The sequence below is a fragment of the Manacus candei genome, unplaced genomic scaffold, assembly GCF_025592945.1.
Source record: "Manacus candei isolate 608988 ecotype Guabito, Panama unplaced genomic scaffold, ASM2559294v1 h1tg000177l, whole genome shotgun sequence".
In the NCBI taxonomy this organism is placed as follows: domain Eukaryota; kingdom Metazoa; phylum Chordata; class Aves; order Passeriformes; family Pipridae; genus Manacus; species Manacus candei.
This window is the reverse complement of record NW_026138225.1, coordinates 527,856-542,235: the sequence shown is the minus strand read 5'-3', so window position 1 is coordinate 542,235 and position 14,380 is coordinate 527,856. Positions and strand designations below refer to the sequence as shown.

Sequence of the window (14,380 nt, the reverse complement as noted above, 5' to 3'; positions counted from 1 at the left end):
CCGGGGGCTGTGGCTCCAGAGGGAGGCTGCAAAGCTTCAGGGATGCTCCAGGGAAGAGGCACAGGAACAGCCAAAGGCTGGAAAACGTCCTTTTCACCGAGAGAGAGTCGTAATCCCAAACCTCCTCTTTAACAGCCAATTATGTGGTGGTTTGATGGCAGCCTGCACATAAATCTGATTTATTCCTAATAAAACCAAACCACAGCGAGCAAGTGGAGGCAGAAGGAGATCCAGGGAGCAGGAGCTGCAGGGAGGGAGGGGCAGGAGAGCCCCAGAGCAGCTCCCAGGCTGGGACAAGCTCTTTAACTGCAAACCTCAAAGCTTCTCAGGCAATACCTGGGTTTTTTTGTTGGTATTTTCTACTTTGCACAGGAAGTAATTCAGAGGAATCTCCCGACCTCTGTTGTATTTGTGGCTGAGGTCAAACATCTGTGGTGAGTCACTGCATGGGCTGGGAACTGGGATGTAATTGTAGGAGCATCTGTGCAGATGCTTCGAGCTCTTCTGCCCAAAATCACGAGGGGAAAACTTCCAAGCGGGAAAAGCTTTGGAAACCTTTGCTTGTGATATATAGATGGGGTTTTTTACAGTGACTAAAGGCAAGTCTGTGACACGAGAAGATCCATCAGACACAAATGTAAGGATGGGGTGTGTCCAGAGAGGGGAACTCCATGAAAAAGTGGGAATTTGTTGCCTGTTAAGCAAAAAGAGCCCACCTAAAGTCCAAGGGCACGTCCAGCAAGGAAGAGCTCCGACCTGCTGGTGCTTCACTCAGCTTCTTTTTGGAGCAAGGAACAAAAAAAGAACCAAACCAAAATGGGGCTAACCTGGATTTCCAGGCTGTGCAGGCCAATTAATCATGCAAATGAAATGAAGCTGAGAACAGAAGGTCTGTGGCCACCCCTGGACAGCAGAGAACAAAATCCCTGCATCCCTCACCTGCTCCTTCTCCCAGAGGTTCTGGTTCCAGCTGGAGCCAAACCACGACACCACGTTACAGCCCAGTTTAAATGGATATTTATATTTACATTATTGCACTGCAGTTAAAATGAGGGGTGTCTGAGGCTTCAGGAGGGCACTGCCCCCTTCCCTGCCCGGCCTCCTGTGCCCTCCCAGGCACAAACAGCTCCTCCCTGGAATGTGCTGCTTCCTGACGGAGCCTTTGCAAGGAAAAATTAGGAATTGTTTAAAAATAGCAGCTGACACACCTCCAGTGAGAGCCCCAAGGGCAAACACAGCCATGGGGCTGCTGAGCCAGCAGGATTTTCCCTACCAAACGGGAATGCAACTGCAGCATCACACTGGATCTCACCACCCCATTCCTGCTGAATTCATGGGAGCAACTTCCAGGAGAAAGAGGGAAGTTTATGTGTCAGATTGACTCCTCCTTTGTTCTCTTTGTTAAACAGCAGAGAACAGCCAACTCCTGGGCTTATCCTGTTCAACAGGGGGGTTATTGGTGGGCTGGGAATGAGAAACTGCCTCTGCTTCCCTTGGCAGTCCCAGAATCCCAGACCCAGCGGGGCTGGAAAACACCTCCAGGATCACACAGAGCCCACCCTGTGCCCCATCCCCACATTGCCACTGAGTGCCACGGCCAGGCCTTCCTGGGACACCTCCAGGGCTGGGCACTCCAAACCTCCCTGGGCAGCCCCTGCCAGTGCCTGACCACCCTTTCCAGCAGGAAATTCCTCCTCCTGTCCCACCTGGCCCTGCTGCCACAGCAGTGCTGGCACAGCCCAGGGGCCACTGGCCTCCTGCCCACCTGGGCACCTCTGGGCACCCCTGGGCACACCTGGGCACACCTGGGCTCGTGCTCAGCTCAGTTCTGAGCTGTGTTTTTCACATGCCTTTATGGAGCTGTCCCAGCCCCTTTTCCCTGTGCCCGGTGCTGCTCAGGAGCAAACAGCCCAAAGCCACCCCGACACAAAGGCAGGCAGAGGAAAATCACCAACAACCCTCTAATCCACCAACGATGTAGGTTAAAAACCTCTGATCCAAAAATAGCAGCCTAAATATTTGCCAAAGGGAAAGGTTTGGAGCGTGTCTGGATCCGACAACGCCTCGTTCCTGCCGCTGGGATAACGAGTGTGTGCCTGGGCTGGGGACTCAGGGACTGATCTCTGGGCTGGGTCCCCTGCAAAACTGCAAATTGGGGTGATTTCAGCAGCAGGAACCACAAATTTAAACGTCCATTTCGCCGGGTTTGCAGTCATTTTAGAAAGAGCTGAAAGTGATTCTGCTCAGACGGTCGGAAATAAATTAAACATAAGGAGAAGTTAAAAAAACAATCACAGCCCCGAGAATACACACAGATAATTGGGATTTTACAGATGAGGACCGAGGAAAATAAATCCCTGAGCGCTCTAACAACACCTAGTGAAAATAAATGCAATTCATTGCACAGATTATGGAGTTCCTGAGCAATTTTACCGTGAAACCTGCACTGTTTTCTTTATGTAACAGCCAATTTCTTTGTGTGCAACAAAACCACCGACGAGCTGCCTCGTTGGGCTGCTCCTCCAGCAGGGAAATGGAGCAGCAGCACCTGCCCAGGGACAGCGGCACAGGCAGAGCCGGCTCTGTGCCTCTGCGTCCCCAGCCGGCTGAACACGCTCATTATTTACTCCCCAAACCACGGCAAACGCGGCCGTGTGGGAATGAGCGACCCACTCACGGGATCCTCACCGCCAACAGGGCACCGCGGGACATCCCACAGCCCAAGGACTTTGCTGTGCCCTGCGCCGGGATCACTCGCGGCAAGGATGGGAAGGGAGTGCTGGGTCCTCCCCGCCCCGGGCTGCTCGGGCAGACACCCACACCCCACACCCACACCCCACACCCACACCCCACACCCCACAACCCACACCCACACCCACACCCCACAACCCACACCCACACCCACACCCACACCCCACAACCCACACCCACACCCACACCCCACACCCACACCCCACAACCCACACCCACACCCCACACCCCACACCCACACCCCACAACCCACACCCACACCCGCACCGCGACCCTCTCCAGGCTGATCCCGCATCCCTCTCCCAGCTGACCCCGCATCCCTCCTCCAGCTGCTTCTGTGTCCCTCTCCAGGTGCCTCCTACGTCCCTCCGGGAGCTGCTCCTGCATCCTCTGAGCCGACCCTGCATCGCTCCCCGAGCTGCTCCTGCATCCCTGTGAGCTGCTCCTGCATCCCTGTGAGCTGCTCCTGCATCCCTGTGAGCTGCTCCTGTGTCCCCTGTCCCAGCTGATCCCGGATCCCTCCGAGTGGCTCCTACATCCCTCTCGGAGCTGACCCCGCGTCCTTCTCCGAGCTGACCCTACATCCCTCGCAGCTGACCCCACATCCCTCTCGGAGCGACTCTCCCGTCCCTCTCCCATCCCTCTCCCGGAACCAATCCCACATCCCTCCCCGAGCGGCTCCCACCCCTCTCCCGGAGTCAATCCCACATCCCTCTCCCGGAGTCAATCCCACATCCCTCCCCGAGCGGCTCCCATCCCTCTCCCGGAGTCAATCCCACATCCCTCTCCCGGAGTCAATCCCACATCCCTCTCCCGGAGTCAATCCCACATCCCCCCCCGAGGTGCTCCCACCCCTCTCCCGGCCGTTCCCAGCCCCCGGACTCCTCTCCAGGCGGCTCCTCCCGCGTCCCCGCGACCCCCCACCCCAAAGCAGCCGGGCCGAGCGGCGCCCGGAGGGTCCCCCCAGACCTTTCCCCCGGCCCCGCGCCGGGAGCGGGACAGAGCCCCGGCAGGGCCCGAGCCCGCACACCTGGCAGCAGCAGCAGCAGCAGCAGCAGCAGGAGGAGGAGGAGGAGGAGGAGGAGGAGGAGGAGGAGGAGGCCGCGCCGCGGTCCCGCGCTGCCATCCCGGCCCGCGCCATCCCCGAGGATGCGCCGCATGGAGCCGTCTCCAAGGGAACGGGCATCTCCACGTGACCGGGATGGCAGCCCGGGAAGCGCTCGGGACCGGGCAGCTCCGGGATGAACCAGCGCTCGGGGATGGACCGTCCAGCCACAGAGGGGGGCCTTAAAACCTTCTCCATTTTTAATATTTTTTTTTAATTTTTTTTGTTTTCTCTTCATTATATTTTAATTTTTAATTTTAATTATATCTTAAGTTCTAAATTTTGTTATGTTTTTTTAAGTTTTAATTTTCTTTCATTTGAAGTTTTAATTTTCATTTTTTTTAAGTTTTAATTTTCTTTAATTTGAAATTCTAATTTTTATTATTTTTTTAAGTTTTAATTTTCTTTAAGTTCTGATTTTCATTATGTTTTTTTAATTTTCTTTAATTTTAAGTTCTGATTTTCATTATGTTTTAAGTTTTAATTTTCTTTAAGGTCTAATTTTCATTATGCTTTAAGTTTTAATTTTCTTTAGTTTTAAGTTCTAATTTTCATTATGTTTTAAGTTTTAATTTTCTTTCATTTTAAGTTCTAATTTTCATTATTTTTTTTTTAAGTTTTAATTTTCTTTAAGGTCTAATTTTCATTATGTTTTAAGTTTTAATTTTCTTTATTTTTAAGTTCTAATTGTCATTATGTTTTAAGTTTTAATTTTCATTATGTTTTAAGTTTTAATTTTCTTTAATTTTAAGTTCTAATTTTTATTATGTTTTCTTTAAGTTTTAACTTCCTTTAACTTTAAGTTCTGATTTTTCATTATTTTTTTTAAGATCTGATTTTCGCCTGGAACACTCCCAGGGATCCAGGGGCAGCCACAGCTTCTCTGCCCAACCTGTGCCAGGGCCTGCCCACCCTCCCAGGGAGGAATTCCTTCTGTTAAATTAAATATGATTCCCAAATTGCCCCTATAATGGAGATTATTCCCCCATGAAATGGGGCCTCTGGCACATCCAAACCAACCAAACCAAACCCAAACCCCATCCACTCGCTCCAGCCCTGAGCCAAGGCCCTCAGGTTTGTCTAAAGCCCAGTTTCCACGAGTTTGAACGACAGAATCCCAGCAGGGGGAGGGTTGGAAGGGACCTTAAGGACCATCCAGTTCCAAACCCTGGGCAGGGGCACCTTCCACCCGGATCTAAGGCACCAAAGAGAGAAGGTCACAACAACTTCCCTCAGTTGTTTGTTCTGTCTCTGCCCCGAGCACAAAAAGCAGACTCTTAACTGGAATTTGGCTTCAGCACCAACAGCACAAGGATTAAAAAAGAGGGCTCAGCTCCTTTTCGGGTGCAGAAGGAATTCCAGCCAATGCTCCACATTCTGTCCCAGGATAAAAGTTATTTCCAGCACCACGACTGTGAATACAAATACCACAGGGTGTTAAATGATCATTAAATCAGTACTGACCACATCCTGTATGGGAGGATGTAACACACCCCCTGTGCCCACCTGGCACTGCCAGGGCACCCCAACAATCCTTTCCCAGTCTCCCAGCCCTCCCTGCCCTCTGGCAGTGGGATCCATTCCCTGTGTCCTGTCCCTCCATCCCTTGTCCCCAGCCCCTCTCCCACGCCCCAGGGCTGTGTCACCCATGGAGCTGGGTCTCCACAACACCTGAAAATCAAGGGTTTAGTGGCAGGGGGTTGTGTTTGGTGGGTCCCAGAGCCAGGGGAAAACCATCCTGTCACATCCACAAAACACCACAGCAGGGATGGGAAATTTTAAAGTTGTTCCTACCAGGAAGACTGATCCAGGCAAACACCACCCCTGCTTCATCAAACGAGCACTGCAGAAAGGTGTTACTGCTTTCCACCACAGAGATGGTAATTCCCTGAAAAAGGGGAGCCTGTGGGTCCCAGTAACTCTGTTCAGTGAACTGACACCTGAACCCAAGTGTGGTTCACATGGAATTACCCTCTGGCAGCCAGGAAACTCCCACTGGACACAGAATCATTCCAGCCCATGGATCCCCCCTGTGCCCACCTTGTCCCCAGCCCAGAGTGCCACGGCCAGGCCTTCCTGGGACACCTCCAGGGCTGGGCACTCCAAACCTCCCTGGGCAGCCCCTGCCAGTGCCTGACCACCCTTTCCAGCAGGAAATTCCTCCTCCTGTCCCACCTGAGCCTCCCCTGGCACAGCCTGAGGCCGTTCCCTCTCCTCCTGTCCCTTGTTCCCCGGGAGCAGAGGAACAGCTCCAGCCTGGAGGAGGATGAGGGAGATCAGGGGAAGGGAACAGGACGAACCCAAACAGCAGGAAGAGCTGAATTTCCATGTTTTATGTTACTGACCCAGCCCAGCTCCAGCAGTGCAGGTGAAAAGGGGTAGAGGTGGCCTCAGAAACACTTATTCTTGGAATTGTGAGTAAAGCAAACCCCTGATTCCCTCACGGATGTAGGTCCAGGGTTCCATCAACAGATCCTGTAAAATTCCCAACTCAGAGACTCCATTAACATTTCTGTCTGCATTTTTCATATCTCCTCCAGCAACAACAAACACTGGGATAACTCAGCTCCCAGCAAACACAGGACATCACCTGACTGGAATCCTGAGTGGATTTTAAAACCCCCTCCTCCTGGCCTGAGAGGTTCAGTGGTGGGGATTCCCCCCCCACTTTGGGAATCGATTCTGACAATTGCTGACTCACATTCACTGTTAAAAACACACATCTTGTTTTGCTGCCCAGAGGAGCTGTGGCTGCCCCTGGATCCCTGGAAGTGTCCAAGGCCAGGTTGGACGGGGCTTGGAGCAACATGGGACAGTGGAAGGTGTCCCTGCCCATGGCAGGGGTGGGACTGGATGATCTTTAAGGTCCCTCCCAACCCAAACCATTCCATCACTCTCTGATTCTCTGATTTTCGTATTTCATATTTATTATTCTGAATGTGTCTCCTTTCAGCTTCTGCTCTGTGTCCTTTGCTAGGCCCATCTGCCAAAGCTCCTTGGGATTATATTTAATTTCTCTAGGACTGGTATTTCTAGAAATATCAAACCCTTCCTTAACCCCTGGGGGTTATTCCTGCATTCCTGGGGTCCTTGCCTGTAAAACTGTGCCTCTTCCCAAACCTATTTCCAGTCCTTCAACCATTTCCATCCACCCTCTCAAACCCTTTGCTCCTTCCACAGTTTTCCAGCAAGGATCCTGCCCCCACCAAGCACTAAGGGGAACCTCTCCTGTTTGTCCTCCTGAATCCTGTCACCACCCACGGTTACAAAATCACCCTGAAAATGCACATTGAGCCCCCTGCAGACCAGGACCTCCAAGAACTGCTTTTGGGCCATTCTGCCCAGCACGTTTTCCTTTCAACTGGCTTCATTCCTCCAACATTTTCCCATTCCCCTCTGTTTTATGAGTTTTCCTCCTGGTCATGCAGGTGAGGGTTAATGGCACAGAACTCAGTCTGATCTCTGCAGGGCTCTGCCTGAAACCCCCCCCCAGCACCTGCTTTTGGCAGTCACGTCGAGGCCAACGAGCAGAACTGTTTTCATGGAATCCTGGGATCCCAGAATGGTTTGGGGTGGAAGGGACCTTAAAGCCCATCTCCCTCCAAGCCCCCCCTTCACGGGTTCTTCCCTGTCTAGGTGGTGCATTGTTTATTGTTTTCTAAATCTCCCAGTGCTCACCATAAACACATTATGGCAACAAAACCACTTCATTAATCAGGATTAACCTCGCAGGAGGACCCAGGCTGAGTCTGACTCCAGCAAAGTGCCAAGGCCTGAGCTCGCCTGGCACGAGTTACCTTTTTATTTACTGATCAACAAGCAGCTCAGCACTGCTCAGTCACTTCACTGCCCATCCAAGTCATACTGGTAAACATGACATGTCAGACACTGCCCTGACTTCATCCTCCCTGTCCCCCCAGCAATGAGATCATGTGGATGTTGTTCCAGGGCTCTGAGACACACGAGCCATCAGCAGTAAGCATCTAAATTAAGAAATTACCTCAAAATGCAGTTTGGATCGAAAATACAGACACTGCAATTCGAAATCCTGCTGGGTCACCTCAGAATCCCAGAATCCCTGAGGTGGGAAAAGCCCTCCCAGCCCATGGATCCCCCTGTGCCCCATCCCCACCTTGTCCCCAGCCCAGAGCACTGAGTGCCACGGCCAGGCCTTCCTGGGACACCTCCAGGGCTGGGCACTCCAAACCTCCCTGGGCAGCCCCTGCCAAGGCCTGACCACCCTTTCCAGCAGGAAATTCCTCCTCCTGTCCAACCTGAGCCTCCCCTGGCACAGCTGGAGGCCGTTCCCTCTCCTCCTGTCCCTTGTTCCCTGGGAGCAGAGCCCGACCCCCCCCGGCTCCCCCCTCCTGTCAGGGGGTTGCAGAGCCAGAAGGTCCCCCCTGAGCCTCCTTTGCTCCAGGCTGAGCCCCCCCAGCTCCCTCAGCCCCTCCTGCTGCTCCAGCCCCTTCCCAGCTCCCTTCCCTTCCCTTCCCTTCCCTGCCCACGTTTCACAATCGCTGCCCCCGCCAAACCACAGCCCGGAAACTCCTCACCAATAACTCCTAAACCATTAGTTTACATTCTTTGCTACCAGTTCTGTGTTTCCTCCCTCCTTCAATGAGCACAGCTGGCTTTTTTTTCCTTTCCAAGCCTTGTTTTCCCTGGAACATTTGGCCAAGTATTGTTGAACTGCTCCCAGTTATTACTATTTCTATTCTGTGTTTACTCAGCTGAAGCCAATCTCAGCCTTCCAGTCTCTCCCACAGCATCTGTAGGTGCTGAGGAGCTTCCCCTGCACAGGAATCAAACCCAATCCAGCCCTGATCTCTGACACCTGAACACTGACTCACTGGGGCCTGGAGCAGCCCCCGGGATGAGCCGAGTCCTGCACTGGCCACAGCTCTTCTCACACTTCAAAACCATTGCTGGGCTGTTTGGGTGCTTTTTATTAGTAGTGGTTTTTTTTGTTTCAATGGGACCACTTACACAAAACCCCCAAGGTCTGTTGTCACTTCTATAAAAACCCTAGAATGTCTTTTTTGTCCTACGTTCCTTTTATTTGCATGTGATTTAGTGTTTGATATAAACCCCCTACTGACATTATTTCTGCACCAAGTCAGTGTCTGTTGTTCCCAGAGTTGTCCTTGTAGCACCAGGCCCTATTTCCCAATACTTTGGCTTTTTAGGGCACCATTTTTTTTAAAATTTAATTAAAGCTGTCAGCACAGAGCAGATGTCTCTGAGCTGCCTCTCTGCTGCCAGGAGCGTCCGGGCAGTCATCCCAGTCCCTGCAGGAGGTGTCCAGCCATGTCCCCACTGTCCCTGTCCCTGCAGGAGGTGTCCAGCCATGTCCCCACTGTCCCAGTCCCTGCAGGAGGTGTTGGGATGTGTCCCCACTGTTCCAGTCCCAAAAGGCAATGTAGGGTTGAGAAGGAGAAGGCACTCCCGTGTTGGGAAGCTGAGGATTGCCTGTTCCCAGTTGGAAGCCCAAAGCAAACTCGGGGCACTCCTCAAGCAGCTCCTCCAGTGGCTCCTGCATTACAGCCCAACCCCCAGAGTGAGACACCTGCTCTGGCCTTTCCCCTTCCCTGCCCTGCTGGGACTGACACGTGTCTGATCCGTTAATGAATTCAGGAGTCCTGGCAAAGGGGAGAATTCCCCCAGCTTGCTGGTCTGTGGCAGAGGGAAGACTTTGGCTCCACCAGCCTTCCCTCAGCCAGGCCCAGCCCAGCCCACCACTCCTGGCCTCCCCCAGGGCAGCGGTGCCAGCACAGGGAGTTTGTTTTCCAGAGGCACCACGGTGCCAACCACGACCTCCTGTTGGGGAGGCACAGCACGGAAGCAGCACGGGGAAAAGGAACCTACAGAGGGAAATGTGAACGGATTTGTGATCTGATGGCACTTCAAACAGGCTGTTCTGGTGAGGCTGAGCAGCACCTCGCTGGAAGAGCCGGATTTGGAGCCCCAAGGAGCCCCAGAGCACCTCCTGGCCGAGGTGTGGAGCTCACGCTGTGGACAAGGGACACCCTTGTCCTTGGGGGGCTGAGGAGCCATTGGTCAGGAGAACATTAATTGGTCAGGAGAACAACATTAATTGGTCAGGAGAACACGGGCTCCAGCTCTGATTGAGCAGCAGCACAACTGAGTGCTGAGGGTTTTCAGATTTGAGTGCGATTGCACCAAGGAACCCAGAGCGATTCCACTGCACTGAATCAGATCAATCCCTCACTGCACAGGGCTGAAGCAAAGCGTTGGGAGAGGTGGAAAATACTCAGTGGGGAAAGAGCTGGAGGAAACAAGCACAGAGCCAAGCAGAAATCAGCTCAAAGCTGTGGTGGGCAGGAGTCCAGCGTGGCAACTACTCTTCCAGGCCCAGTTCTGGACCCTCTATGCTTTTCACACCAGAAAAAGCCACACTACAAATGAGCTTTGCAGTTCTCACCTTTCCAATATTTTGACAATTTAGCCTCCAGCTTTTCCTTAACGAGCACACTGTCAAAGGAGTGAGCAGAAGAGCCAGTCAATGAACCCCCCTGGATTTGGGGAGGGCCAGAGCAGCACAGCCTGACACGGAACGGGCAGAGGGTGTGGGACATCCAGGGTTCAACACCTTAGTTCTCCATTCAGAAACCAGCTCCAGGAGAATTTGGTATTCAAGATGTCAAAAGGAAACAAGAGGAGCATCAACTGCCCTCACCCTCCAACCTGCAGGTGATCCAACACTCATGAAAATGGGAATTCTCCCATTTTCCTTGAGCTGTATCCCTGTGCTTTGCTCCTGTTCTTCTCTCCACAGCACATGCTCTCATCTACATGTATGAAAAGGGGAAGCAGGGTGACCTCGGGGCTGCCCAAACCAACACCAGTGCAACGGTGCTGTATTAAAATCACCCCATCAGTTCACAGGGAGGGCACAACCACAGGGTGACAATAATGCCACGGAGCAGGAACCCCAGGAACCCCAGGGAGATGGGCAGGGATGTAAAGCCCATGTCCCAGGCAGCAGCAACAGGCTGAACCTGCCACTGCTGGTACTAGGGAACGTTAATTTGCAAGTCAATCAGCTTAACATCGTTCTGTTTGTGTCATTTTGATCTGCAATGAGTGAGACAACAGAGCCTGGTCCAACAGGAGGGGGAGCAAAAGGTGACAGTGATGAGACCTGCCAGGAGCTGCAGCAGGACACAGCCAGGCCTGGGGCCAGCTGCACACCAACCCCTCCTGCAGCTCTTTGGGTAACTCTCAATGGAACCACTTCAAGCAGTGTCTCAGAAACCCTCCCACACTCCTGACCCCTGCACAGCCACCGTCCCGAGCCCAAAGCTCCCGTTTGCTGCCCCACCCCAACCCCAACCCCAACCCCAACCCTGGCACCTCCCCTGGCTCCCAGAACACGCCCCAGGTGGGTACTCACACGATGTGGGCCAGGTCCAGGGGCTTCTCTGGCTGCTCAGGGAACAGGGGCCGGGGGGGTTCCCTGCTGGGGACACAGCCCAGGGACCTGCTGATGGCGTGGCTCAGCTTCTTCGCAGGGGACTTCTGGGGTGGGGAGGGAAACAAGAGTGAGAGGGGCGTTGGGAAGAACAGGGCAGCACCTGCAGTCAGAGTGTGAGAAAGGCACAGGACAGAACATCCAGAAATACCCAGTTCTGCCACACCATTCCTGGGAAATCACTGCAGGCACTGCACAGGGGAACGAGGGCTGGGGGGGTTCTTTTGTGCTCCAGTATTGAAAACTGAAAGGAGTTTAACAAAATTAAGAAATAAACCAATTATCTGGGGGCTCTATCAGGAATTAAAGCGAGGGACAATCACATCCCATTAAGGGATTATTTCACTCACTCTCGAGGTCCTCTGAACACAGATGTGTTTGGAGGGGAGGAGCAGGATAGGAGCAGGTCACATCCCAGTTTTCTGTCCATTATGGGCAAAGCCAAGGTGGAACACAGTGTTGGGACAGATAGGAATGACCAGTTTCTTTATTCCCTTTCACAAATTCATTCTGTTGGACAACCTCACTGGAGCAATGATCCCAGATCCTCAGGAACACTGACAGGCTGCTGACAAAGGTTGCCAGACCTTGGTTTAAATCCCATATCGACTTACAAAGTTAAGTTTTAAAATGTTATTGTGTCCACTGAGCTCCTGGCAGGGATGTGGGAGTCCCTGCAGGGATGTGGGATGGTCTTTTCCAACCTTGATGATTCCATGATTATGGGCCCTGGCACAGGTTGCCCAGAGAAGCTGTGGCTGCCCCTGGATCCCTGGAAGTGTCCAAGGCCAGGTTGGAGGGGGTTTGGAGCAACCTGGGCTGGTGGGAGGTGTCCCTGCCCATGGCAAGGGTGGGACTGGATGAACTTTAAGGTCCCTTCCAACCCAAACCATCCTGTGATTCTCTGACTAACACTAATTAACAATTTCAGACTTTGAAAAAGCTTTCACGAGCCCAGTTTCTGCTCTTATTTATCTCCAGCTCTCAGTGGCAGAGCAGGCTGGTGTGACTTTTATTTTCAGAGGCTCCCAACCCCTTCCCATTCCCTCCTGGCACTGCCCCAGGACCGCGGAGCGGGGCCAGCTCGGCTGCTCCGCCCCATCCCCTTCCCCTGGGAGTGCCTGGCAGGGGATCCAGCCCGATTCCTGCCTGGAATGGCACAGCCATGACTCAGCAGGGTCTGTGCTGCCCTGGCCCTTTGGTCAGGGTGATAGAAGTGCAGCTGATGATCCCAAAGGAGCCAGGCACAGGAATGCAGGGTGAGCATGAGGTGACCTCCCAGGCCCAGGCACTCCTGGCTTTGGGCTCCCTCCAGGAGGTGAAGTCACAGCAGCTCCTTCCCCTCTCAGTGACTGTCCAGCTGCCCAGGCACCCGGGAAGGTTTCTCCTCTGCATTGTTCCAATGGTTTGGGACATTCACGTGCCCCTTTGGCTCCAGCTCCGTGCCAGCAGGGCTCTGCAGAGCCCAGGGCAGCACCAAGGACACCTCCTGTTCCCCAGCACAACAGACAGGGCAGGGGCACCCGGGAACAATTCCTTGTGGAAAGGGCTGTCCAGCCCTGGCACAGCTGCCCAGGGCAGAGGGGGGGTGCCCATCCCTGGGGGGATTTAAAAGCCCTGTGGATGTTGGGTCAGTGCTGGGGGATGGTTGGACCTGATTATCTTGGGAGACCTTTTCCAACCTCAACAACCTCACGATTCTGTGATTTTCATAAACTTTACCAGCTTTCTGAAATCCTTCCTTCAGCAAATTCTCAGCCTTTTTTACATATGGAGACCCACCTGTGCAGGACACTCCCCCTCTGCCAAACACGTCGATAAACACCCAAAACAAACAGTTTCTGCTTCCTTTTCATCCTGCACAGAACAAGGAAACCCTCGGGAGACATTTGCCACCGGGCACTGTAAGGGCTTAAGGAATCAGCACCCCCAGGGCCCTTTCCAGGGGTTGCTGTGCCCGACTCCATCCCACATTCCCGGTCTCCGTGTGCCCTCTGCTGGGAAACGCAGCCCTGCAAAGGGATTTCCAGGGCACCGGGAATCGGGGTCCCTGCACACACCGCGGGAACGGGAGGGAGCGCCCCGGGATACCAGTAGGATACTGGGATATCTGTGGGATACTGGGATACCTCTGGGATACTGGGATACCGGTGGGATACTGGGATACCTCTGGGATACTGGGATACCGGTGGGATACTGGGATACCTCTGGGATACTGGGATACCTGTGGGATACTGGGATACCGGTGGGATACTGGGATATCTGTGGGATCCTGGGATACCGGTGGGATACTGGGATACCGGTGGGATACTGGGATACCTGTGGGATACTGGGATACCGGTGGGATACTGGGATATCTGTGGGATACTGGGATACCTCTGGGATACTGGGATACCGGTGGGATACTGGGATACCTGTGGGATACTGGGATACCTCTGGGATACTGGGATACCTGTGGGATACTGGGATACCTCTGGGATACTGGGATACCCATGGGATACTGGGATCCCCGTGGGATACTGGGATACCCATGGGATAGTGGGATCTGTATGGGACACTGGGATCCACGTGTGGGATACTGGGATAGCTGTGGGATACTGGGATCCACGTGGGATAGTGGGATCCATGTGTGGGATACTGGGATCCGTGTGGGATACTGAGATATCTATGGGATACTGGGATCTGTATGGGATCCTGGGATCTGTGTGTCCCACGGCTGGGGCCGGACACAAACATGTTCAGAAAGGTTTAATTTTGCTTCAAGGCCACCTGAATGGGAAATGGGAACATGAAAGACACAATTCCCTGTGCCAATGTCAGCAGTAGCTCCTGGAGCATGGCTGGGCAGGGGAAGGGGCTGTCCCTGGTTCAGATCCCATCCCATCCCCTGTAACCATTCCCAGAGGTATCCAGAGGTGTCCTCGCCCCAGGAACACCTGAACAAGCCTTTGGTTTGTTTATCTCTGACCCAAAGGCCCCGGTTAAGGTGGTTTTTAAGCCACAAACATTCCCTTATTTACAGCAGGAGGAGT

The 14,380-nt window shown here is 53.2% G+C and overlaps 1 protein-coding gene across 3 annotated transcripts in view; it reads right to left on the bottom strand.

Annotated features, from left to right (window-relative positions):
- DTNB (dystrobrevin beta) overlaps positions 1 to 14,380 on the bottom strand; it is a 90,875-nt gene that overhangs the window by 49,816 nt on the left and 26,679 nt on the right. For 2 of the 3 annotated variants that reach the window (XM_051773818.1, XM_051773820.1), the window contains exon 10: positions 11,271 to 11,395. In XM_051773818.1, the coding sequence (XP_051629778.1) occupies positions 11,271 to 11,395 (125 nt within the window). Of the gene's footprint in view, positions 1 to 11,270; positions 11,396 to 14,380 lie in introns of those variants that run through there. The other variant, XM_051773821.1, reaches the window with a different exon arrangement.